This window comes from Eleutherodactylus coqui, chromosome 4 (genome assembly GCF_035609145.1).
Source record: "Eleutherodactylus coqui strain aEleCoq1 chromosome 4, aEleCoq1.hap1, whole genome shotgun sequence".
Lineage (NCBI taxonomy): Eukaryota > Metazoa > Chordata > Amphibia > Anura > Eleutherodactylidae > Eleutherodactylus > Eleutherodactylus coqui.
In genome coordinates, this window is record NC_089840.1 from 289,839,998 (window position 1) to 289,859,859 (window position 19,862).

Below are 19,862 nucleotides of genomic sequence, written 5' to 3' on the forward strand. Positions count from 1 at the left end.
AAATAAAGCTCCATCGCTGTACAACAATAAGATCTGTAACTTTCTGTTAGACTGAATGCTTTATATTCTCATCCCTTTGCAGATCTCTGCTTGCTGTCAAGGGCCGAATCCATTCCTGACCTAATGTGCCACAGCTGATTGTTTGCTCTGTGAGGTAGTTTGTTACAATGTATCAGTGGTGACCATGCCTGGACTGTGGTAGAGCAGGTGCTATAATCAGCATCAGCCGTATATATAATATAATGACCCCACAGATTAGATATAAGTGTGATGACCCCACACAGGGAGGGTATCGCCCCCTACTGCAGCACTGAGGTACTCACATTGTCCCGTCCTCCCCGGACTGAACGTCTATCCTCTCTGCTCCCAGCTGGACCGTGAAGAGACCGAACATCGGGGTCCAGTGAAAGGTGAGATTGTGCGGAGGGCGAAGCTTCACTCCAGAGTCCATGAAGGCAGAATACGTCTCTCCAGGGACCAGACGCCCCCTACAGGCAGCAACAAACCCACAGATGTGATGTCACCGTCACAATTCACATACAGAGCTGCACAGAATAAGCAGTGACTGAATAACCAGAGGCTCCAGTCACAACCAGAGCTGCATTCACAGTTGTGCTGTGGCATCATCTTTTATACCCCAGGTACATGCAGAGCTGCAGCCCCAATTCTTCTGGTTACTATACAACAATGCATTATGGGAGCTCTTGTGACATTTCCACAGTCAGCGATGATCAGGTACAGTAGGTCAGAGAGAGCTTTATCCAAGGGCAACCTGCAATACTGCGATTGCAGCTCTGGATGTGAATGGAGTATAAGATATGATGTAAGAGAACAGTGACAGCAGGTCTGGATGTGACTGGAGCATAAAGCATGTAATTGAAAAGTGACTGTAGATCTGGTTGTGACTGGAGTACCCATGATGTAACTGAAGAGTGACTGCAGCTCTGGATGTGACTGGTATATAAAACAATGTAACAGAATAGTGACTGCAGCTCTGGATGTGACTGGAGTATAAGACATGGTGTAATAGAATAGAGACTGCAGCTCTGGAGGTGATTGGAGTATAATATATGATGTAACAGAATAGTGACTGCAGCTTTGGATGTGATTGGAGTATAAGACATGGTGTAATAAAATAGTGACTGCAGCTCTGGATGTGACTGGAGTACACATGATGTAATAGAATAGTGACTGCAGCTCTGGATGTGACTGGAGTATAAGACATGGTGTAACAAAATAGTGACTGCAGCTCTGGATGTGACTGGAGTATATATTATGTAATAGAATAGTGATTGCAGCTCTGGAGGTGACTGGAGTATAATAGATGATGTAACAGAATAGTGACTGCAGTTTTGGATGTGATTGGAGTATAAGACATGGTGTAATAGAATAGTGACTGCAGCTCTGGATGTGACTGGAGTACACATGATGTAATAGAATAGTGACTGCAGCTCTGGATGTGACTGGAGTATAAGACATGATGTAACAGAATAGTGACTGCAGCTCTGGATGTGACTGGAGTATAAGACATGGTGTAACAGAATAGTGACTGCAGCTCTGGATGTGACTGGAGCAATCAGGCTTACCAAGCATGGCTACACCAGTGTGTATATCTGGTATTTTCCACTCAAGGCTTCCTCTATGTATATACTGTAACGTCGTCCCCTGAATCCTGATGCAGCGCCCCATATGTCCCCCCAGAATGTGTAGGGCTCACCTGTACACCATATGGTCTATGCTGCTGTCCCCGGGCCCATAGAGGGTCACGTACATCCTTCCATACAGTCTTGCGGTTCCTCTCAATGACACTGAGATCTTGTATCTCCAGCCTGGAGGGGCACAAGAGGAGAACATTAGATGGCAGTATACGTCCCGCATCTGATGGTCCGGAAAGCCTGATAGTCTGTCATATTACTAGATGACCCAAAGTACTTACTGGAGAACTGGTTGTGGTCCCCTCCGGTCATTAGATAGAAGCTCTGATTCCTGGTGGCGTTGTAGTGGGAGGAGTCGGCATAGTACCCCATATAGGGGCAGCCACCGGGGGGACAGGGGAAACAGGAGCCCTGCAGAAAGCAAGTGCACCCCAATATTACTCTCGGCTGACAGGAGGAGTACTCCAAGTATTTACTTACAGGATCCTGAAGTTTCTAAGGTCACATGACTGCGCAGATCCACCACTCAGGAGTCCGAGCTGGGTGACGCCCTCTCCCTGCGGTAATGGCAGCCATGTTGGTTGTCACCTAGCAGATATGAGAAATGGACCGGGTACGCTGGAGATGATGAGAGTATCATTCAGAACTTACTGCAGTGAAGGCCTCGTAGCTCTCACAGGGGTAGCTGGTGAAACCGTCGCGGTGGCTGACGCTGTGCGTAAAGTAGTGAAACGCCCGGAAGTGGTTACACGCCAAAATCTCCAACACCGCTGTGAAGCAAATGTCATAAAAATCATTAAACTGGGAGAACAGGATGCAATTAAGGCCGGTCACACTGACGGTTTTTACAGCGTTTCAATGCGGCTTCTCAGCCGCGCTAATCAGACGCTGTCTGTTCTATTTTAGTGCGTTTCTGGGATTTTTAACATACCACATCTCCCATAGCCATGATAGGGGGCATCAAAAATGCTGTCAAACACCTGTGTGAGGCTGGCCTAAGTCAGTGATTACACTGTGTCTTCTGTGTGTGGTGAACATACGTGTTTTTATACTGTTAAGTATATAAACATATATAGAGAGAGGGAGAGAGGTGGATAGAGGGAAGGGGGGAGAGTGAGGGAGAAAAATAGAGGGAGGGGGAAAGAGTGAGTGAGGGGAATAGTGGGGGAGTGAGGTTGATAGAATGATGGGGGAGAGAGAGGAAGAGGAATAGAGGGGGGAGGTAGGGAAAGGGATAGAGGGAGGGGGACAGTGAGGGAGAGGGATAGAGGGAGGGGGGAGAGTGAGGGAGAGGGATAGAGGAATGGGGGGGGAGTGAGGGAGGGGCATACAGTGAGGGAGTGAGGTGAATAGAGTGAGGGGGGAGAGAGAGGAAGAGGAATAGAGGGGGGAGAGGGAGGGAAAGGGATAGAGGGAGGGGGACAGTGAGGGATAGAGGGAGGGGGGAGAGTGAGGGAGAGGAATAGAGGGGGGGGAGTGAGCGAGAGGGATAGAGGGGGGGAGTGAGCGAGAGGAATAGAGGTAGGTGGAAGAGTGAGGGAGAGGGATAGAGGGAGGGGGAGAGTGAGGGAGAGGGACAGAGGGAGGGGGAGAGTGAGGAAGAGGGATAGAGGGAGGGGGAGAGTGAGGGAGATGAATAGAGGGAGGGGGAGCGAGGGAGAGGAATAGAGGAAGGGGGGGGAGAGTGAGGGAGAGGAATAGAGGGAGGGGGGAGAGTAAGGCAGAGGTATAGAGGGAGGGGGAGAGTAAGGCAGAGGTATAGAGGGAGGGGGGAGAGTAAGGCAGAGGTATAGAGGGAGGGGGGAGAGTAAGGCAGAGGTATAGAGGGAGGGGGGAGAGTAAGGCAGAGGTATAGAGGGAGGGGGGAGAGTAAGGCAGAGGTATAGAGGGAGGGGGGGAGTAAGGCAGAGGTATAGAGAGAGGGGGGAGAGTAAGGCAGAGGTATAGAGAGAGGGGGGAGAGTAAGGCAGAGGTATAGAGAGAGGGGAGAGAGTAAGGCAGAGGTATAGAGAGAGGGGGGAGAGTAAGGCAGAGGTATAGAGAGAGGGGGGAGAGTAAGGCAGAGGTATAGAGGGAGGGGGGAGAGTAAGGCAGAGGTATAGAGGGAGGGGGGAGAGTAAGGCAGAGGTATAGAGGGAGGGGGGAGAGTAAGGCAGAGGTATAGAGGGAGGGGGGAGAGTAAGGCAGAGGTATAGAGGGAGGGTGGAGAGTGAGGCAGAGGTATAGAGGGAGGGAATTTTAGTAAAAAGAAAGTCCGCCCTATTAATAATAGAGTGGATATATGCCTTTATAAAAAGCAACTTCAGGCAACGTGATCCTCCATGCCAAGAGCTCACATCCATGTCATACCATAAGAGCTAAACGTGCCTGTTCAGACAATAAGGAATATAAAGTACAAGAGAGAAGAATCTGAAGAAACGAGGCCACAGTACGAGCCATTTGAGAAAAGCTAAACTCAAAGTCGATCAAATCGATAGAGCAGAATCTGAGCGATCGGCATAGAACAAGACGGATAAACAGAAGTAACAGATATGACAGAGGGGCGGCATCCTCCACACCAGTCAGCAGAAATGTTAATGGCATCAGGGAATCATACTACATCTACCCATTCTAAGACAGGGTAATGATATAGATACAATCTTACAAACAGGTGTGAGCAATCTACCATCCCGAAGTCTATTCCATTCACCAAATAAAAGATCTGGCCCCTGGTTAGAAGAAAAGGGCGGAAGGAACAGATGGAACGTGTGTGACAAAACCAAACCCATCTACAACTATTACAATGATGATAGAACAAAGCATTTCCTATTAAAAGCTACATTCATTGTGAAAGTACAGGCGGAATATATGCTATAGAATGCACAGGTTGTAACAAGGTGTACTATTAGGAGGTTAGAAGAAAGGACAAGCCACAGGTGTCAAACACAAGGCCCGCGGGCCGAATCCGGCCCGCCGCCTCATTTTCTGTAGCCCGCCGGCTGTGCAGTAAGTTCCCTCACCCTCCGTGCTGCTGTCAGTAGGAGATCTTCTCTCGGCTTGTTCTGTCTAGTGCAGACAGTAATAGAGGAGTGCCGATAGCAGACTGACAACGGCCGCGGAGGAGGGAAGGGGAGTGCAGAGAACATGATCTCTGCAGCAAGAAGAGGGACGCTGAGGAGGCACAGCTGCAGGGTGAGAGCCTGGTCAGCACTGACCTCCTCTGTTCATGGCTGCAGGCCTGGGGAGACATCAGGGGCCCAAATATGCAGGAGGGCCCCAAGAAGAGAGCAGCCGTTATACCTGCCAGTGGGACCACATTTGATAAAGGTAAGTATAAAAATGCAGAAGTGTCCTTGTGTGCATATGTATGTATGCATGTATGTGTGTGTGTGTATATATATATATGTGTGTGTGTGTCTGTCTGTGCGTATATGTATGTGCGTCTGTGTGCATGTATGTGTATAATAGTGTGCGTTTGTGCACTTATGTGTATAATAGTGTGCGTCTGTGTGCATATGTGTATAATAGTGTGCGTATACGTGTATAATAGTGTGCGTCTGTGTGCATATGTGTATAATAGTGTGAGTCTGTGTTCATATGTGTATAATCATGTGGGTCTATGTGCATATGTGTATAATAGTGTGCGTCCGTGCATGTATGTGTAAAATAGTGTGCGTTTGTGTGCATGTATGTGTATAATAGTGTGCCTCTGTGTGCATATGTGTATAATAGTGTGCATATATGTGTATAATAGTGTGCGTTTGTGTGCATATGTGTATAATAGTGTGCGTCTGTGTGCATATGTGTATGATAAAAAAAATAAAAATAAATCTTGGTATTTGTATAGCGCCAACTTATTCCGCAGCGCTTTCAGGTAATTATTACTTATTACCCCCCACCAAGCTGGGTTCTCATTTTACCGACCTCGGAAGGATGGAAGGCTGAGTCACCCTTGAGCTACCTGAATTAGGCAGGAATCGAACTTGCAACCTTCAGGTCGTAGATGAGAGCTTACACTCTGCGCCACACGAGGCTCATAATAGTGTGCATCTGTGCGCATATGTGTAATAATAATGTGTATAATAGTGTGCGTCTGTGCATGTATGTGTATAATAGTGTGCGCCTGTGTGCATATGTGTAATAATAGTGTGCGTCTGTGCGCATGTATGTGTAATAATAGTGTGCGTCTGTGCGCATGTATGTGTAATAATAGTGTGCGTCTGTGCGCATGTATGTTCATAATAGTGTGCGTCTGTGCATATACGTGTATAATAGTGTGCGTCTGTGTGCATGTATGTGTATAATAGTATGCGCCTGTGTGCATATGTGTAATAATAGTGTGCGTCTGTGCGCATGTATGTGTAATAATAGTGTGTGTCTGTGTGTATATGTATATAATAGTGTGCCCTGTCAGGGGGAGGGTGCTGGAGAGGAATAGAGGAAGGGGGAGAGTAAAGGAGAGGGATAGGGTGAGGGAGCGGAATAGATAAGGGGTGGAGAGTTAGAGAGAGGGAAAGAGGGAGGGGGAGAGTGAGTGGGAGGAATAAAGGGAGGGGAGAGTGAGGGAGAGGAATAGAGGAGGGGGAGAGTAAGGGAGAGGAATGGGGGAGAGTGAGGGAGAGGGATAGAGTGATGGGGAGAGTGAGGGAGAGGGATAGAGGAAGAGGAGAGAGTGAGGGGGAGGGTTAGAGGGAGGTGGGAGAGTGAGGGAGAGGGATAGAGGGAGGGGGGTGAGGGAGAGGGATAGAAGGAGGGGGGTGAGGGAGAGGGATAGAGGAAGGGGAGAGAGGGAGGGAGATGAACACAGGGAGGGGGTAGAGTGAGGGAGATGAATAGAGGGTGGGGAGAGAGTGAGTGAGAGGAATGGAGGGGGGATAAGGAGGGAGAGGAATAAAGGGAGGGGGAAGTGTGAGGGAGAGGGGTAGAGGGAGTAAGGGAGGGGGAAGAATGAGGGAGAAGGATATAGAGAGGGGAAGAGTGAGGGAGAGGAATAGAAGGAGGGGTGGAGAGTGAGGGAGAAGGATGAAAGAGAGAGAAAGAGGGTGGAAAGAAAGTGAGGGAGAGGAATAGAGAGAGGGGTGGAGAGTGAGAAGGGTAGAAGGAGGGGGCAGAGTTAGGGAGAGGGGTAGAGGGAGGGGGGAGAGTGAGGGAGAGGAATAGAGGGAGGGGAGAGAGTGAGGGAGAGAAATAGAGGGAGAGTGTGTGGGCAAGGGAGGGGGGAGAGTGCTGGAGAGGAATAGAGGAAGGGGAAGAGTAAAGGTGAGGGAGGGGAATAGAGAGGGGGTGGAGAGTTAGAGAGAGGGATAGAGGGAGGGGGAGGGTGAGTGAGAGGGGGAAAGTGAGGGAGAGAGAAAGAGCGAGAGAAAGAGAGGAGGAGCTTTATAGGGAAAATATAGACAAACCTCGACGAACATATGGTCTACAATGATCTATGTTTCACGGGTTTCCACTTTAATTCGTCTTGCAGTACATTGTACCGTAGTTGGCTACATTATTGTGTACTCCAAATACAATAGAAACCTTGTAAATGCCCACAGAGATGTCCGATTCACAATACTTGTGAACAGTTCGTTTGTTTTTAGTCAAGGATTCCATCACAGCGCTGTTTTCAGCAGCGGTCACGTAACAACCGAGCGGAATCACACAGCGTGTACAATAACGCTAAGTCAACGTTCCCTAAGAGCGGTTACACCACGGATTCTCTGCTGTAGAGGTATGTTCACATGTAGCAGAAAGTGGCATGGATTTTCTGCAGCGTAGAATGTGCTCCTCATTGATGTTGATTTTGACGCAAATCTGCAGCAGATTTCATCTCTTCAATTAAAAGGGTGAAATCTGCAGATCCGCATCAAAGTCTGCACCAATAATGCAAATTTTGACACTTTTTTTGTGGTTTTCGGTGTGGATTGTGCTGTAAGAGGGATCACGCTGTGGAGCGTCAATGAGAAGATCTCACCATTCGCGTTACTCAGAAATGCAAACTTGCTTGGACATCCGGTCATGTGACCTCCTCCATTCGGGTAGAAGTCAAGGTGTCCGACAGGTTTTATCATCCCGACACCTGGTGAAGTTGAAACAAGAGTTGGACTCGTTCTGACAACCATACGCCTAACTGTAGACTTCATTACCCATAAACATTTTGATGTCTGTGTGAATCACATCAACAAAATCGGCATCGGAAGGGTCCAGGCGAACATCTGCAGGTGTGTTCTCAAACCAGGGCCGTGCCGGGTCCAGTCCTTACAAAACAATGAAGAGAAGGAGCAGAGTGAGCGATGTGCGGTGGTGGGCGGTGAGCCCCATGTCCAAAACCTCCAGTGAATAATGCCATGATGTATATGGGTTGGAGATCTATTTTTCTGATACAAAGCTCCAAATCCAATGTGTAGTTATAGTTACATGAAAATATTTCACCTGCCTACAGGGACCACTAGGGGGAGCTCATTAGATCACTGTATACTGTGGTCAATGTATATATTGTAATCTCCTGAGCTCCCACTAGTGGTAGCTGTAGTCAGTGGGTATATAACTCTTTGGCCACTCAGTGGATTTGGGGGCTCTGCCTCAGGAGAGAAAAGTATTGGATTTGGTCACTTATTTCTTGAAGAAAATGATCCAATATTACATATCTGTAAGTGGCAAAAGTATGTGAACCCTTAGGATTAGCAGATAATTTAAAGGTAAATTTAGAGTCAGGTGGGATGACAGTCAGGTATTATATTTAAAGAACAGGGGTCTATCAAAGGTTGATCTTCACAAGCTGTTTTGGAAAGTGCATCACATGGTACAATCAAAGTAAATTTGTAAGAAGAGTTGTTGATGCTCCTCAGGCTGGAAAAGGTTACAAAACCATCTCTAAAGAGTTTAGACTCCATCATTCCACAGATTGTATACAAATGGAGGAAATTCAAAATCATTATTACCCTCCGCCGTATGGTCGACCAACAAAAATCACGCCAAGTTCAAGGTGTACAATAATCCGTGAGGTCACAAAGAAACCCAGGAATCCAAGATAACCTCTAAGCAACTGAAGGCCTTTTTCACATTAACTAATGGTGGACTCATGAACATTCCAATCAGGAGGACACTGGACAACAATGGTGCGCATGCCAGGATTGTGCAGAGAAAGCCACTGCTCTCCAAAAAGAACATTGCTGCCACCTGTAGAGTGCTACAAGATCACCTGGACAAGCCAGAAGGCTGTTGGAACAGGGTTTTATGGACAGATGAGACTAAAATAGAGATTTTTGGCGTAAATGAGAAGCGTTAAATTCAGAGAGAGGAAAAAACTGCAATATAGCATAAAAATCTCATACCACCTGGGAAATACGGTAGTGGTACTAGCACAGGGGAAGTCACACCAGATACTCAAAGCAAAGGTTCACATACTTTTGCCAGATCACGTCTAACTATGTTTGGCACAGAACACCCCATCGACCAGTTGTAATATATACGTGTGCCATACAGACTGAGGTTTGTATATAGGGGTTATAATATATGACCCGGACACCGCAGCTCCTGGTGGACTTTTCGTACCTGTGATCCTTCTGACTCCAGGGAATCTCCTCCCGGCTTCTGCAGCCGCATGAGCGCCCAGACTGTGCCCGATGATGTGAACGTTGGATGGAGGGTATCCCAGCTCTTCCTGAGGAGACACGGGTAGGGTCAGCACACGGCTGTCATACATATTGTGCAGAGCTGTAATAGAGCCTCCATTATAGTGGATGGGGCCTATACTGGACCTCTGTATGAGGGTTATGTCTGGGGGCTTCAATCAGATGTATAGAGGTACAGTATGAAGACTTGTACCTGATAGAGCCTGTATGGCAGCACATGGAGGTTGTGTATCTCCATACGGGACCTCTGACATGAAACGGAATTACGCCGCAGGGAACAGCCAAATCTGCAGCTGTGGAATTTCACATCAAATTCTGCAGGTCTAACAGAGGATTTAGTTGCAGAATTGCAGGTTTTAAGCCCCTTTCAGTTCCTCTTGCGCTGCAGCGTGCGGCCTATCCCTTCCTGCATGAAAGGTTCCTACTACGCAGTAAAGGTTCTGCTGTATGTAAGGCCTGAATGACAGGAAAAGAAGGCGACTATCATTATCACCAAGTGTAAGATTTGCTAATAAGGTGAGTTCTAATGGGGGGACATTTACCCCAGAGACTGCGGATACATGTTTAAAGCATAGGACCTATTCAACCCTTAAAGGGGTTTTGTCATTGAAAAAAAAAAAATTTATACTCACCTATTCCTCCCCAGGAAGTCTACTCACCTCATCTTCTCCTCGCTGGTCTTCTGCCTCCTGCAGTCCCCCCACTTCACCTCCAGCTGGCTCATTCTTCTGCTTACTTTGACGAAGCATCCATTCACAGGCAATCTTCTTCCTGCCCGGCAATGTCTGCTACGCCAGTGACGTAGCTATCACAGCCTAACAGGGAGTGCCGAGTTATTGCAGAGACTGTTCATACCCGCTGTGTCTGCAATAGATCAGCATTCCTTCCTAACCAGTGAATGCTACGTCACAGGGACCTGACCCTCAGTGACCTGCAGGAAGAAGAATGCAAGGAATGCCGGCTTCATACCAAAAAGAGGATCCAGACGGCTTGCGGTGAGGTGACCCAGGGGAATGGAGAAGATCAGCAAGGAGAGGATGCAGTAAGGAGTCTGCCTGGGGAGGGATAGGTGAGTAGAGATTTTTATTTTTTTAATGACAAAACCCCTTTAAGGACCAGGCTGTTTTGCACCTTAAGGAACAGACCCTTTTTGGGGATTTTCTCCATGTGATGATTTTACTGCCCTATGTTATTTTCTTCAGCTATCAAAATTAATTTTGCTTATTTTTTTCCGTGACATACAGGGCGATGTTTTTTTTTTGTTTTTTTTTAACCCTTTACAATCCACTGTCTGACATCTGAAGACATTATGATTTAAGGCTGTACAGCTCCGATGTTGGAAGACATCCGTCGGGGTTCTCTTACTGTATATTGCCAGCCTCTCTGCTGTCGGAGCCTATTCAATGTGCCACCTCATGCAGTACTGGCTTTAGCCAGCAGATAGCGCCATTGTATAACGGCAGAAAAAGAGTAAGCCCCCTAGGAAAACCCGGATACAAATTGGATTGGAAAGGGTTAATACCTTTTTTCACTGTCTTTTTTTCCTTTTTTTTTTTAACTAAAAAAATTACATGAGTTGTTAATTTTTTAAAATTAGTATATTTATGCTAAAATAAAGAACAGGAACGGGCTCCTCGTTTTGTTTTGATATATAATTTGTATGTTTTCAGATTACAGGGCTCATATAGCAACAGCTGCGGTTGGCAATGGCATTGGGGGGTTTTCTTTTATTTATATATATTTATTTATTTTCTATTTTTTTACCTGTTTTGTAACTAACCTTTTGACCTCTGTGTCCCCTATGCAATCATTTAAGACCTCTGGGGTCATTTGGATTGTCTACAAGTGATGTAAGAAGTACTCTCCTCCTCCCTGCAGAGGTCACAGAGCGTGCCCACAACACTGCTAAACCATTTGCCTCCCGTCCATTGTGTATAGCCCATGAGGCTGCTCTAAGGCAAGTGTTATCTGCAGCTCAGGGAAGATGGCCGCCCAATAATCATGAGCAGAAAAAAGAACGGAAAATCTACAATCAGAAAATAAACTATTTCTAAAGTACCGTATGTACTCGAGTATAAGCCGAGACAATAAGTTTCACCACAAAAAGCTGGGAAAACTTATTGACTCAAGTATAAGCCGAGCTATACTCGAGTATATACTAAAAAAAAACAAAAAACCTCCATACTTACTTCCCAGCCGGCGTCTGTGTCTGTGCGACAAGCTGCTTGAATTCTCCCTGCTGTCATTCCCCGCCGTCCTCTCCGCTTGGCTCTGTCAGTGCTGTGTAAGTAAGCGCTGTGATTGGATTGAGCACCAGCCAATCACAGCTAGCGCTCGATCCAATTACAGCGCTTACTTACACAGCACTGACGGCAGGGGATTTGAAAGCTGAGCAGGGAGATGACAACGGGGAGAATTCTAAAGCAGCTGGATTGGCTGTGAATGATCAAGCACTGGCTGTGATTGGCTCTTTCTTACACAGTGCTGACGGCGGGGGATGACAGAGCCGAGCAAAGAGGACGGCAGGGGATGACAGCGGAGAGCATTCAAGCAGCCTGCCGCACCGCCGCTGGCTGGGAGGTGAGTATGGAGGGTTTTTTTTTTAAACCTTCCCTGACTCCAGTATAACCCGAGGGGGGCTTTTTCAGCACAAAAAAGTGTGCTCAAAAACTAGGCTTATACTCGAGTATATACAGTAAATTGATGAGTATCTGGTTTCAGTTATTAAAAAATATAGGCGGTATATGCCCTTTAAGTGAAAATAGCGGGCCCTATGGAAATTGTAAGGTTATGGGGTCTGTAAATATATAAGTGGTCAAATTCATAAATTAGAAGAGGGAGGGGCAATCGTGGGGGTCACAAAGTTTCCTGTATACTGATGTATCATTGTGGATGACATACAGCATTCCCAGATACTTACCTGCCATTTCTTCATCAAATAGGCGATTTCAGCCCCCACGAGGCGGGCGTTGTTGGCGGCCTGAGCATATAATGCTATGTTTCCAGAACCACGGCGCCAGTCAACACCGATACAGTTCACATCATCTGCTGCGAGAATGGCCTGAGGCAGGGAGAGGTGAGATACCACAGTGTATATAGGCGGAATATATGTTTGTGTACACTAAATGTACAACCAGCCTCTCTATAGTGTCTGAGAGGTTGTCAGAGCCTGACCCCACCTATAACTGCTGACAACCAACCTCTGTATCATGTCGAAGAGGTTGTCAGAGCGTGACCCCATCTATAACTGCTGACAACCAACCTCTGTATCATGTCTGAGAGGTTGTCAGAGCGTGACCCCATCTATAACTGCTGACAACCAGCCTCTGTATCATGTCTGAGAGGTTGTCAGAGCGTGACCCCCATCTATAACTGCTGACAACCAGCCTCTGTATCATGTCCGAGAGGTTGTCAGAGCGTGACCCCATCTATAACTGTTGACAACCAGCCTCTCTATAGTGTCTGAGAGGTTGTCAGAAAGCGACCCCATCTATAACTGCTGACAACCAGCCTCTGTATCATGTCTGAGAGGTTGTCAGAGCATGACCCCATCTATAACTGCTGACAACCAGCCTCTGTATCATATCTGAGAGGTTGTCAGAGCGAGACCCCATCTATAACTGCTGACAACCAGCCTCTCTATAGTGTCTGAGAGGTTGTCAGAGCGTGACCCCATCTATAACTGCTGACAACCAACCTCTGTATCATGTCTGAGAGGTTGTCAGAGCGTGACCCCATCTATAACTGCTGACAACCAGCCTCTGTATCATGTCTGAGAGGTTGTCAGAGCGTGACCCCCATCTATAACTGCTGACAACCAGCCTCTGTATCATGTCTGAGAGGTTGTCAGAGCGTGACCCCCATCTATAACTGCTGACAACCAGCCTCTGTATCATGTCTGAGAGGTTGTCAGAGCGTGACCCCATCTATAACTGCTGACAACCAGCCTCTGTATCATGTCTGAGAGGTTGTCAGAGCGTGACCCCCATCTATAACTGCTGACAACCAGCCTCTGTATCATGTCTGAGAGGTTGTCAGAGCGTGACCCCCATCTATAACTGCTGACAACCAGCCTCTATATCATGTCTGAGAGGTTGTCAGAGCGTGACCCCATCTATAACTGTTGACAACCAGCCTCTGTATCATGTCTGAGAGGTTGTCAGAGCGTGACCCCGTCTATAACTGCTGACAACCAGCCTCTATATCGTGTCTGAGAGGTTGTCAGAGCGTGACCCCATCTATAATTGTTGACAACCAGCCTCTATATTATGTCTGAGAGGTTGTCAGAGCATGACCCCATCTATAACTGCTGACAACCAGCCTCTGTATCATGTCTGAGAGGTTGCCAGAGCATGACCCCATCTATAACTGTTGACAACCAGCCTCTGTATCATGTCTGAGAGGTTGTCAGAGCGTGCCCCCGTCTATAACTGCTGACAACCAGCCTCTATATCATGTCTGAGAGGTTGTCAGAGTGTGACCCCCATCTATAACTGCTGACAACCAGCCTCTATATCATGTCTGAGAGGTTGTCAGAGCGTGACCCCATCTATAACTGCTGGTAACCAGCCTCTGTATCATATCTGAGAGGTTGTCAGAGCATGACCCCATCTATAACTGCTGACAACCAGCCTCTGTATCATGTCTGAGAGGTTGTCCGAGCGTGACCCCCATCTATAACTGCTGACAACCAGCCTCTGTATCATGTCTGAGAGGTTGTCGGAGCGTGACCCCATCTATAACTGCTGACAACCAGCCTCTGTATCATGTCTGAGAGGTTGTCAGAGCCCCGCCCCTGGTGATGACATCACGGATATTAGTACTTTACAGTAGTATAAGGCACTTACCTGGCACATGTCTGACACCCAGTTATTCACAGCCCTGTCCGCCAAACCATGAACGATGAAACATGTCTTTCGACTTGTCTGGAAATTTGAACTTTTGATGCTTGTTAAATTGTTTGCACTGATTGTCTGAAAAAAGGAATAAATGTGTAATTAGGTAGAAAATGCCCGTGTTAGTGACAGTAATAGTAGTAATGATAGTAATAGTGGTAATGTGATTGTCAGTGATGCTGGTAGTTGTGGTACTAGTAATACCAATCACAGAAAATGGCCGTTACTTACTGGGTGAGGAGTGCATATAGATGCATCCTCCTCTCACCATGCAGGTAGCTGACTACCAAATGGAGGAGCCAATAACACCTGTGCAGGACACCGATGAGACAGCCACTCACACTGCCTCCTGATAATGAGGGGGGTGGGTGCTTGGTGTACACTCCCACACATAGTGGATACAGGGTGCCAGACCATTCTGATATATGTAGTTCACCATGCAGACTGGTACTAGTAATAGCGCTAGTAATACCGGTAGTTGTAATTGTAGTACTAGTAATACTGACACTGGTAGTGATAGTGATGGTACTAGTAATACTGATACTGATACTGGCAGTGATAGCGGTGGTACTAATAATACTGACACTGGCAGTGATAGTGGTGGTACTAGTAATACTGACACTGGCAGTGATAGTGGTGGTACTAGTAATACTGACACTGGTAGTGATAGCGGTGGTACTAGTAATACTGATACTGGCAGTGATAGTGATGGTACTAGTAATACTGACACTGGCAGTGATATTGGAGGTACTAGTAATACTAACACTGGCAGTGATAGTGGCGGTACTAGTAATACTGATACTGGCAGTGATAGTGGTGGTACTAGTAATACTGACACTGGCAGTGATAGTGGCGGTACTAGTAATACTGATACTGGCAGTGATAGTGGTGGTACTAGTAATACTGACACTGGCAGTGATAGTGGCGGTACTAGTAATACTGATACTGGCAGTGATAGTGGTGGTACTAGTAATACTGACACTGGCAGTGATAGTGGTGGTACTCGTAATACTGATACTGGCAGTGATAGCGGTGGTACTCGTAATACTGACACTGGCAGTGATAGTGGTGGTACTAGTAATACTGATACTGGCAGTGATAGTGATGGTACTAGTAATACTGATACTGGCAGTGATAGCGGTGGTACTAGTAATACTGATACTGGCAGTGATAGTGATGGTACTAGTAATACTGATACTGGTAGTGATAGTGGTGGTACTAGTAATACTGATACTGGCAGTGATAGTGATGGTACTAGTAATACTGATACTGGCAGTGATAGTGATGGTACTAGTAATACTGATACTGGCAGTAATAGTGGAGGTACTAGTAATACTGATACTGGCAGTGATAGTGATGGTACTAGTAATACTGATACTGGCAGTGATAGTGATGGTACTAGTAATAATGATACTGGCAGTGATAGTACTAGTAATACTGATACTGGCAGTAATAGTGGAGGTACTAGTAATACTGATACTGGCAGTGATAATGATGGTACTAGTAATACTGATACTGGCAGCGATAGTGATGGTACTAGTAATACTGATTTTGGCAGTGACAGTGGTGGTACTAGTAATGCTGACACGGGCAGTGATAATGATGGTACTAGTAATACTGATACTGGCAGTGATAGTGATGGTTCTAGTAATACTGATACTGGCAGTGATAGTGATGGTTCTAGTAATACTGATACTGGCAGTGATAGCAGTGGTACTAGTAATACTGATACTGGCAGTGATAGTGATGGTACTAGTAATACTGATAGTGATAGCGGTGGTACTAGTAATACTGATACTGGCAGTGATAGCGGTGGTACTAGTAATGCTCACACGGGCAGTGATAATGATGGTACTAGTAATACTGATACTGGCAGTGATAGTGATGGTACTAGTAATACTGATACTGGCAGTGATAGCAGTGGTACTAGTAATACTGATACTGGCAGTGATAGTGATGGTACTAGTAATACTGATACTGGCAGTGATAGTGATGGTTCTAGTAATACTGATACTGGCAGTGATAGCAGTGGTACTAGTAATACTGATACTGGCAGTGATAGTGATGGTACTAGTAATACTGATAGTGATAGCGGTGGTACTAGTAATACTGATACTGGCAGTGATAGCGGTGGTACTAGTAATGCTGATACTGGCAGTGATAGTGGTGGTACTAGTAATGCTCACACGGGCAGTGATAATGATGGTACTAGTAATACTGATACTGGCAGTGATAGTGATGGTACTAGTAATACTGATACTGGCAGTGATAGCAGTGGTACTAGTAATACTGATACTGGCAGTGATAGTGATGGTACTAGTAATACTGATACTGGCAGTGATAGTTATGGTACTAGTAATACTGATACTGGCAGTGATAGTGATGGTACTAGTAATACTGATAGTGATAGCGGTGGTACTAGTAATACTGATATTGGCAGTGATAGCGGTGGTACTAGTAATGCTGATACTGGCAGTGATAGTGGTGGTACTAGTAATGCTGACACGGGCAGTGATAGTGGTGGTACTAGTAATACTGACACTGGCAGTGATAGTGATGGTACTAGTAATACTGATACTGGCAGTGGCAGTGGTAATGGAAGCGCTAGTGATATTGGCAGTCATTGTGATAGTGATAGTGGCAGTTCGATTGTTATTGACAGTGACAGTGATAGTGGTAATGATAGCAGAAGTAATAGTGAAATTGATATTGAAAGTGATAGTACTAGTGATAGTGGTAGTAGTAAAGATGATGGAAGGAATAGTAATAGTGATACTGATATTGACTGTGGCAATGGTAAAACTAGTAATAGTGGTAAGGATAGTGACAGTGATGTTGATAGTGCTAGTACTAGTAATAGTGGTAAGAACAGTGGTACTGTAGTACTCTTAACAGTGGTAGTGATAGTGGTAGTACTAGTAATAGAGGTAGCAATAGTGATACTGGTAGTAATAATCCACTTGTAATCACTCACAGCACACTTCAGGATATTTAAATCCGTTCGAGAAGACTAAAAAGTCTATGTAATGCACGCCAAAAGAGTGGGGGTCAGAGGCTCAAAAACCCCAAATACATAATCCAATATATCAGCAGAAAGATGGTAGCATTCCAGGCGTTATGTGTTTATCAATAATTTATTCTTCCATTATTACTGGTAGTAATAATGACAGTGATGTTAACATTAATAATGCTAGTGATAGTACTAGTAATAGCGGTAGTGACAGTGGAAGTAATAGTGATACTGGTAGTGCTAGTAATAGTGACCATGGTACTGTAATACTAGTAATAGTGGTACTGCCAGTGGAAGTAATAGTGATACTGGTAGTGCTAGTAATAGTGACCATGGTACTGTAATACTAGTAATAGTGGTACTGCCAGTGGAAGTAATATTGATACTGGTAGTGCTAGTAATAGTGACCATGGTACTGTAGTACTAGTAATAGTGGTAGTGACAGTGGAAGTAATATTGATACTGGTAGTGCTAGTAATAGTGACCATGGCACTGTAGTACTAGTAATAGTGGTACTGCCAGTGGAAGTAATATTGATACTGGTAGTGCTAGTAATAGTGACCATGGCACTGTAGTACTAGTAATAGTGGTAGTGACAGTGGAAGTAATAGTAATATTGGTAGTGCTAGTAATAGTGACCATGGCACTGTAGTACTAGTAATAGTGGTAGTGACAGTGGAAGTAATAGTAATATTGGTAGTGCTAGTAATAGTGACCATGGCACTGTAGTACTAGTAATAGCGGTAGTGACAGTGGAAGTAATAGTGATATTGCCCGTGCTAGTAATAGTGGCCATGGTACTGTAGTACTAGTAATAGTGGTAGTGACAGTGGAAGTAATAGTGATATTGCTGGTGCTAGTAATAGTGGCCATAGTACTGTAGTACTAGTAATAGTGGTAGTGACAGTGGAATTAATAGTGATATTGCTCGTGCTAGTAATAGTGGCCATGGTACTGTAGTACTAGTAATAGTGGTAGTGACAGTGGAAGTAATAGTGATATTGCTGGTGCTAGTAATAGTGGCCATAGTACTGTAGTACTAGTAATAGTGGTAGTGACAGTGGAATTATTAGTGATATTAGTGCTAGTAATAGTGGTACTGCCAGTGGAAGTAATAGTGATACTTGTAGTGCTAGTAATAGTGACCATGGCACTGTAGTACTAGTAATAGTGGTACTGACAGTGGAATTATTAGTGATATTGCTAGTGCTAGTAATAGTGACCATGGCACTGTAGTACTAGTAATAGTGGTAGTGACAGTGGAAGTAATAGTGATATTGCTAGTGCTAGTAATAGTGACCATGGCACTGTAGTACTAGTAATAGTGGTAGTGACAGTGGAAGTAATAGTGATATTGGTAGTGCTAGTAATAGTGACCATGGCACTGTAGTACTAGTAATAGTGACCATGGCACTGTAGTACTAGTAATAGTGACCATGGCACTGTAGTACTAGTAATAGTGACCATGGCACTGTAGTACTAGTAATAGCGGTAGTGACAGTGGAAGTAATAGTGATATTGCTAGTGCTAGTAATAGTGACCATGGCACTGTAGTACTAGTAATAGCGGTAGTGATGGCTGATATATCACCTGGTATGAATAAGGACTTTCTTTAGTGTAGAGGATGAACCTCGTATTAGTCTTCTCCGGGGACCACGGTGGGGTAGGATCAGGTCTCTGTAGGGTTCCAGACCAAGGAGGATCATCTGAGAAACAGCCAAGATGGCCGTAGCAAACTTCATCTCCTGCAAGGAAGCACTATTATTGGGAGGACATGACACTTGGGGTCAGAACTAGTATTACCGCTAGGGTAGGGGTTTATTATCCATCGTTTTATGATATTCTTTACCTTGCTGTATGCTGCATTGTACTGAGCCATAGAATATGATGAAGGCGTGATAATAAATAAGGTCTCGTTGATAGAAACATAGAATAAAGCTACGAGGAGTAAGCCTGCTGCCGGGCCGGCCCCGTACATTGTTGTTAGGTGTTTATAATATAGTATAGCCCCACTGAGGAGCTGCAGGACGGCAGGAGGAAGAACCATGGGGGCAAAGACTACATTATCAGTACAAAGCAGCCCTTATGTGATGGGACCGGCCATAAAGCATCCGTGCAAAGAAGGAACTTTGTTATCCTTCTACCTTAAAGGAGATGTCCCGCGCCGAAACGGGTTTTTTTTTTTTTTAAACCCCCCCCCCGTTCGGCGCGAGACAACCCCGATGCAGGGGTTAAAAAAACCACCCGCACAGCGCTTACCTGAATCCCGGCGGTCCGGTGACTTCAATACTTACCGCTGAAGATGGCCGCCGGGATCCTCTATCTTCGTGGACCGCAGCTCTTCTGTGCGGTCCACTGCCGATTCCAGCCTCCTGATTGGCTGGAATCGGCACGTGACGGGGCGGAGCTACACGGAGCTACACGGAGCCCCATAGAGAACAGCAGAAGACCCGGACTGCGCAAGCGCGGCTAATTTGGCCATCGGAGGCCAAAAATTAGTCGGCACCATGGAGACGAGGACGCTAGCAACGGAGCAGGTAAGTAAAAAACTTTTTATAACTTCTGTATGGCTCATAATTAATGCACAATGTATATTACAAAGTGCATTAATATGGCCATACAGAAGTGTATAACCCCACTTGCTGCCTCGGGACATCTCCTTTAAATAAAGCAGGAACAGCATAACATTTCCCATCAACCCCTGGGA

General features: G+C 45.7%; 1 protein-coding gene across 1 annotated transcript in view; it reads right to left on the reverse strand.

Moving 5' to 3' along the window:
• Positions 1 to 319: 319 nt before the first annotated feature.
• The window catches only part of LOC136626753 (pancreatic lipase-related protein 2-like), a 28,581-nt gene continuing 9,038 nt past the window's right edge, over positions 320 to 19,862 (reverse strand). Inside the window, exons 2-11 of the mRNA XM_066601759.1 lie at positions 18,746 to 18,900; positions 14,098 to 14,223; positions 12,171 to 12,311; positions 9,171 to 9,279; positions 7,763 to 7,873; positions 7,591 to 7,695; positions 2,307 to 2,425; positions 1,937 to 2,066; positions 1,718 to 1,829; positions 320 to 488 (exon numbers count right to left, since the gene is read on the reverse strand). Of these exons, the coding sequence (XP_066457856.1) occupies positions 320 to 488; positions 1,718 to 1,829; positions 1,937 to 2,066; positions 2,307 to 2,425; positions 7,591 to 7,695; positions 7,763 to 7,873; positions 9,171 to 9,279; positions 12,171 to 12,311; positions 14,098 to 14,223; positions 18,746 to 18,900 (1,277 nt within the window). The remainder of the gene's footprint in view (positions 489 to 1,717; positions 1,830 to 1,936; positions 2,067 to 2,306; positions 2,426 to 7,590; positions 7,696 to 7,762; positions 7,874 to 9,170; positions 9,280 to 12,170; positions 12,312 to 14,097; positions 14,224 to 18,745; positions 18,901 to 19,862) is intronic.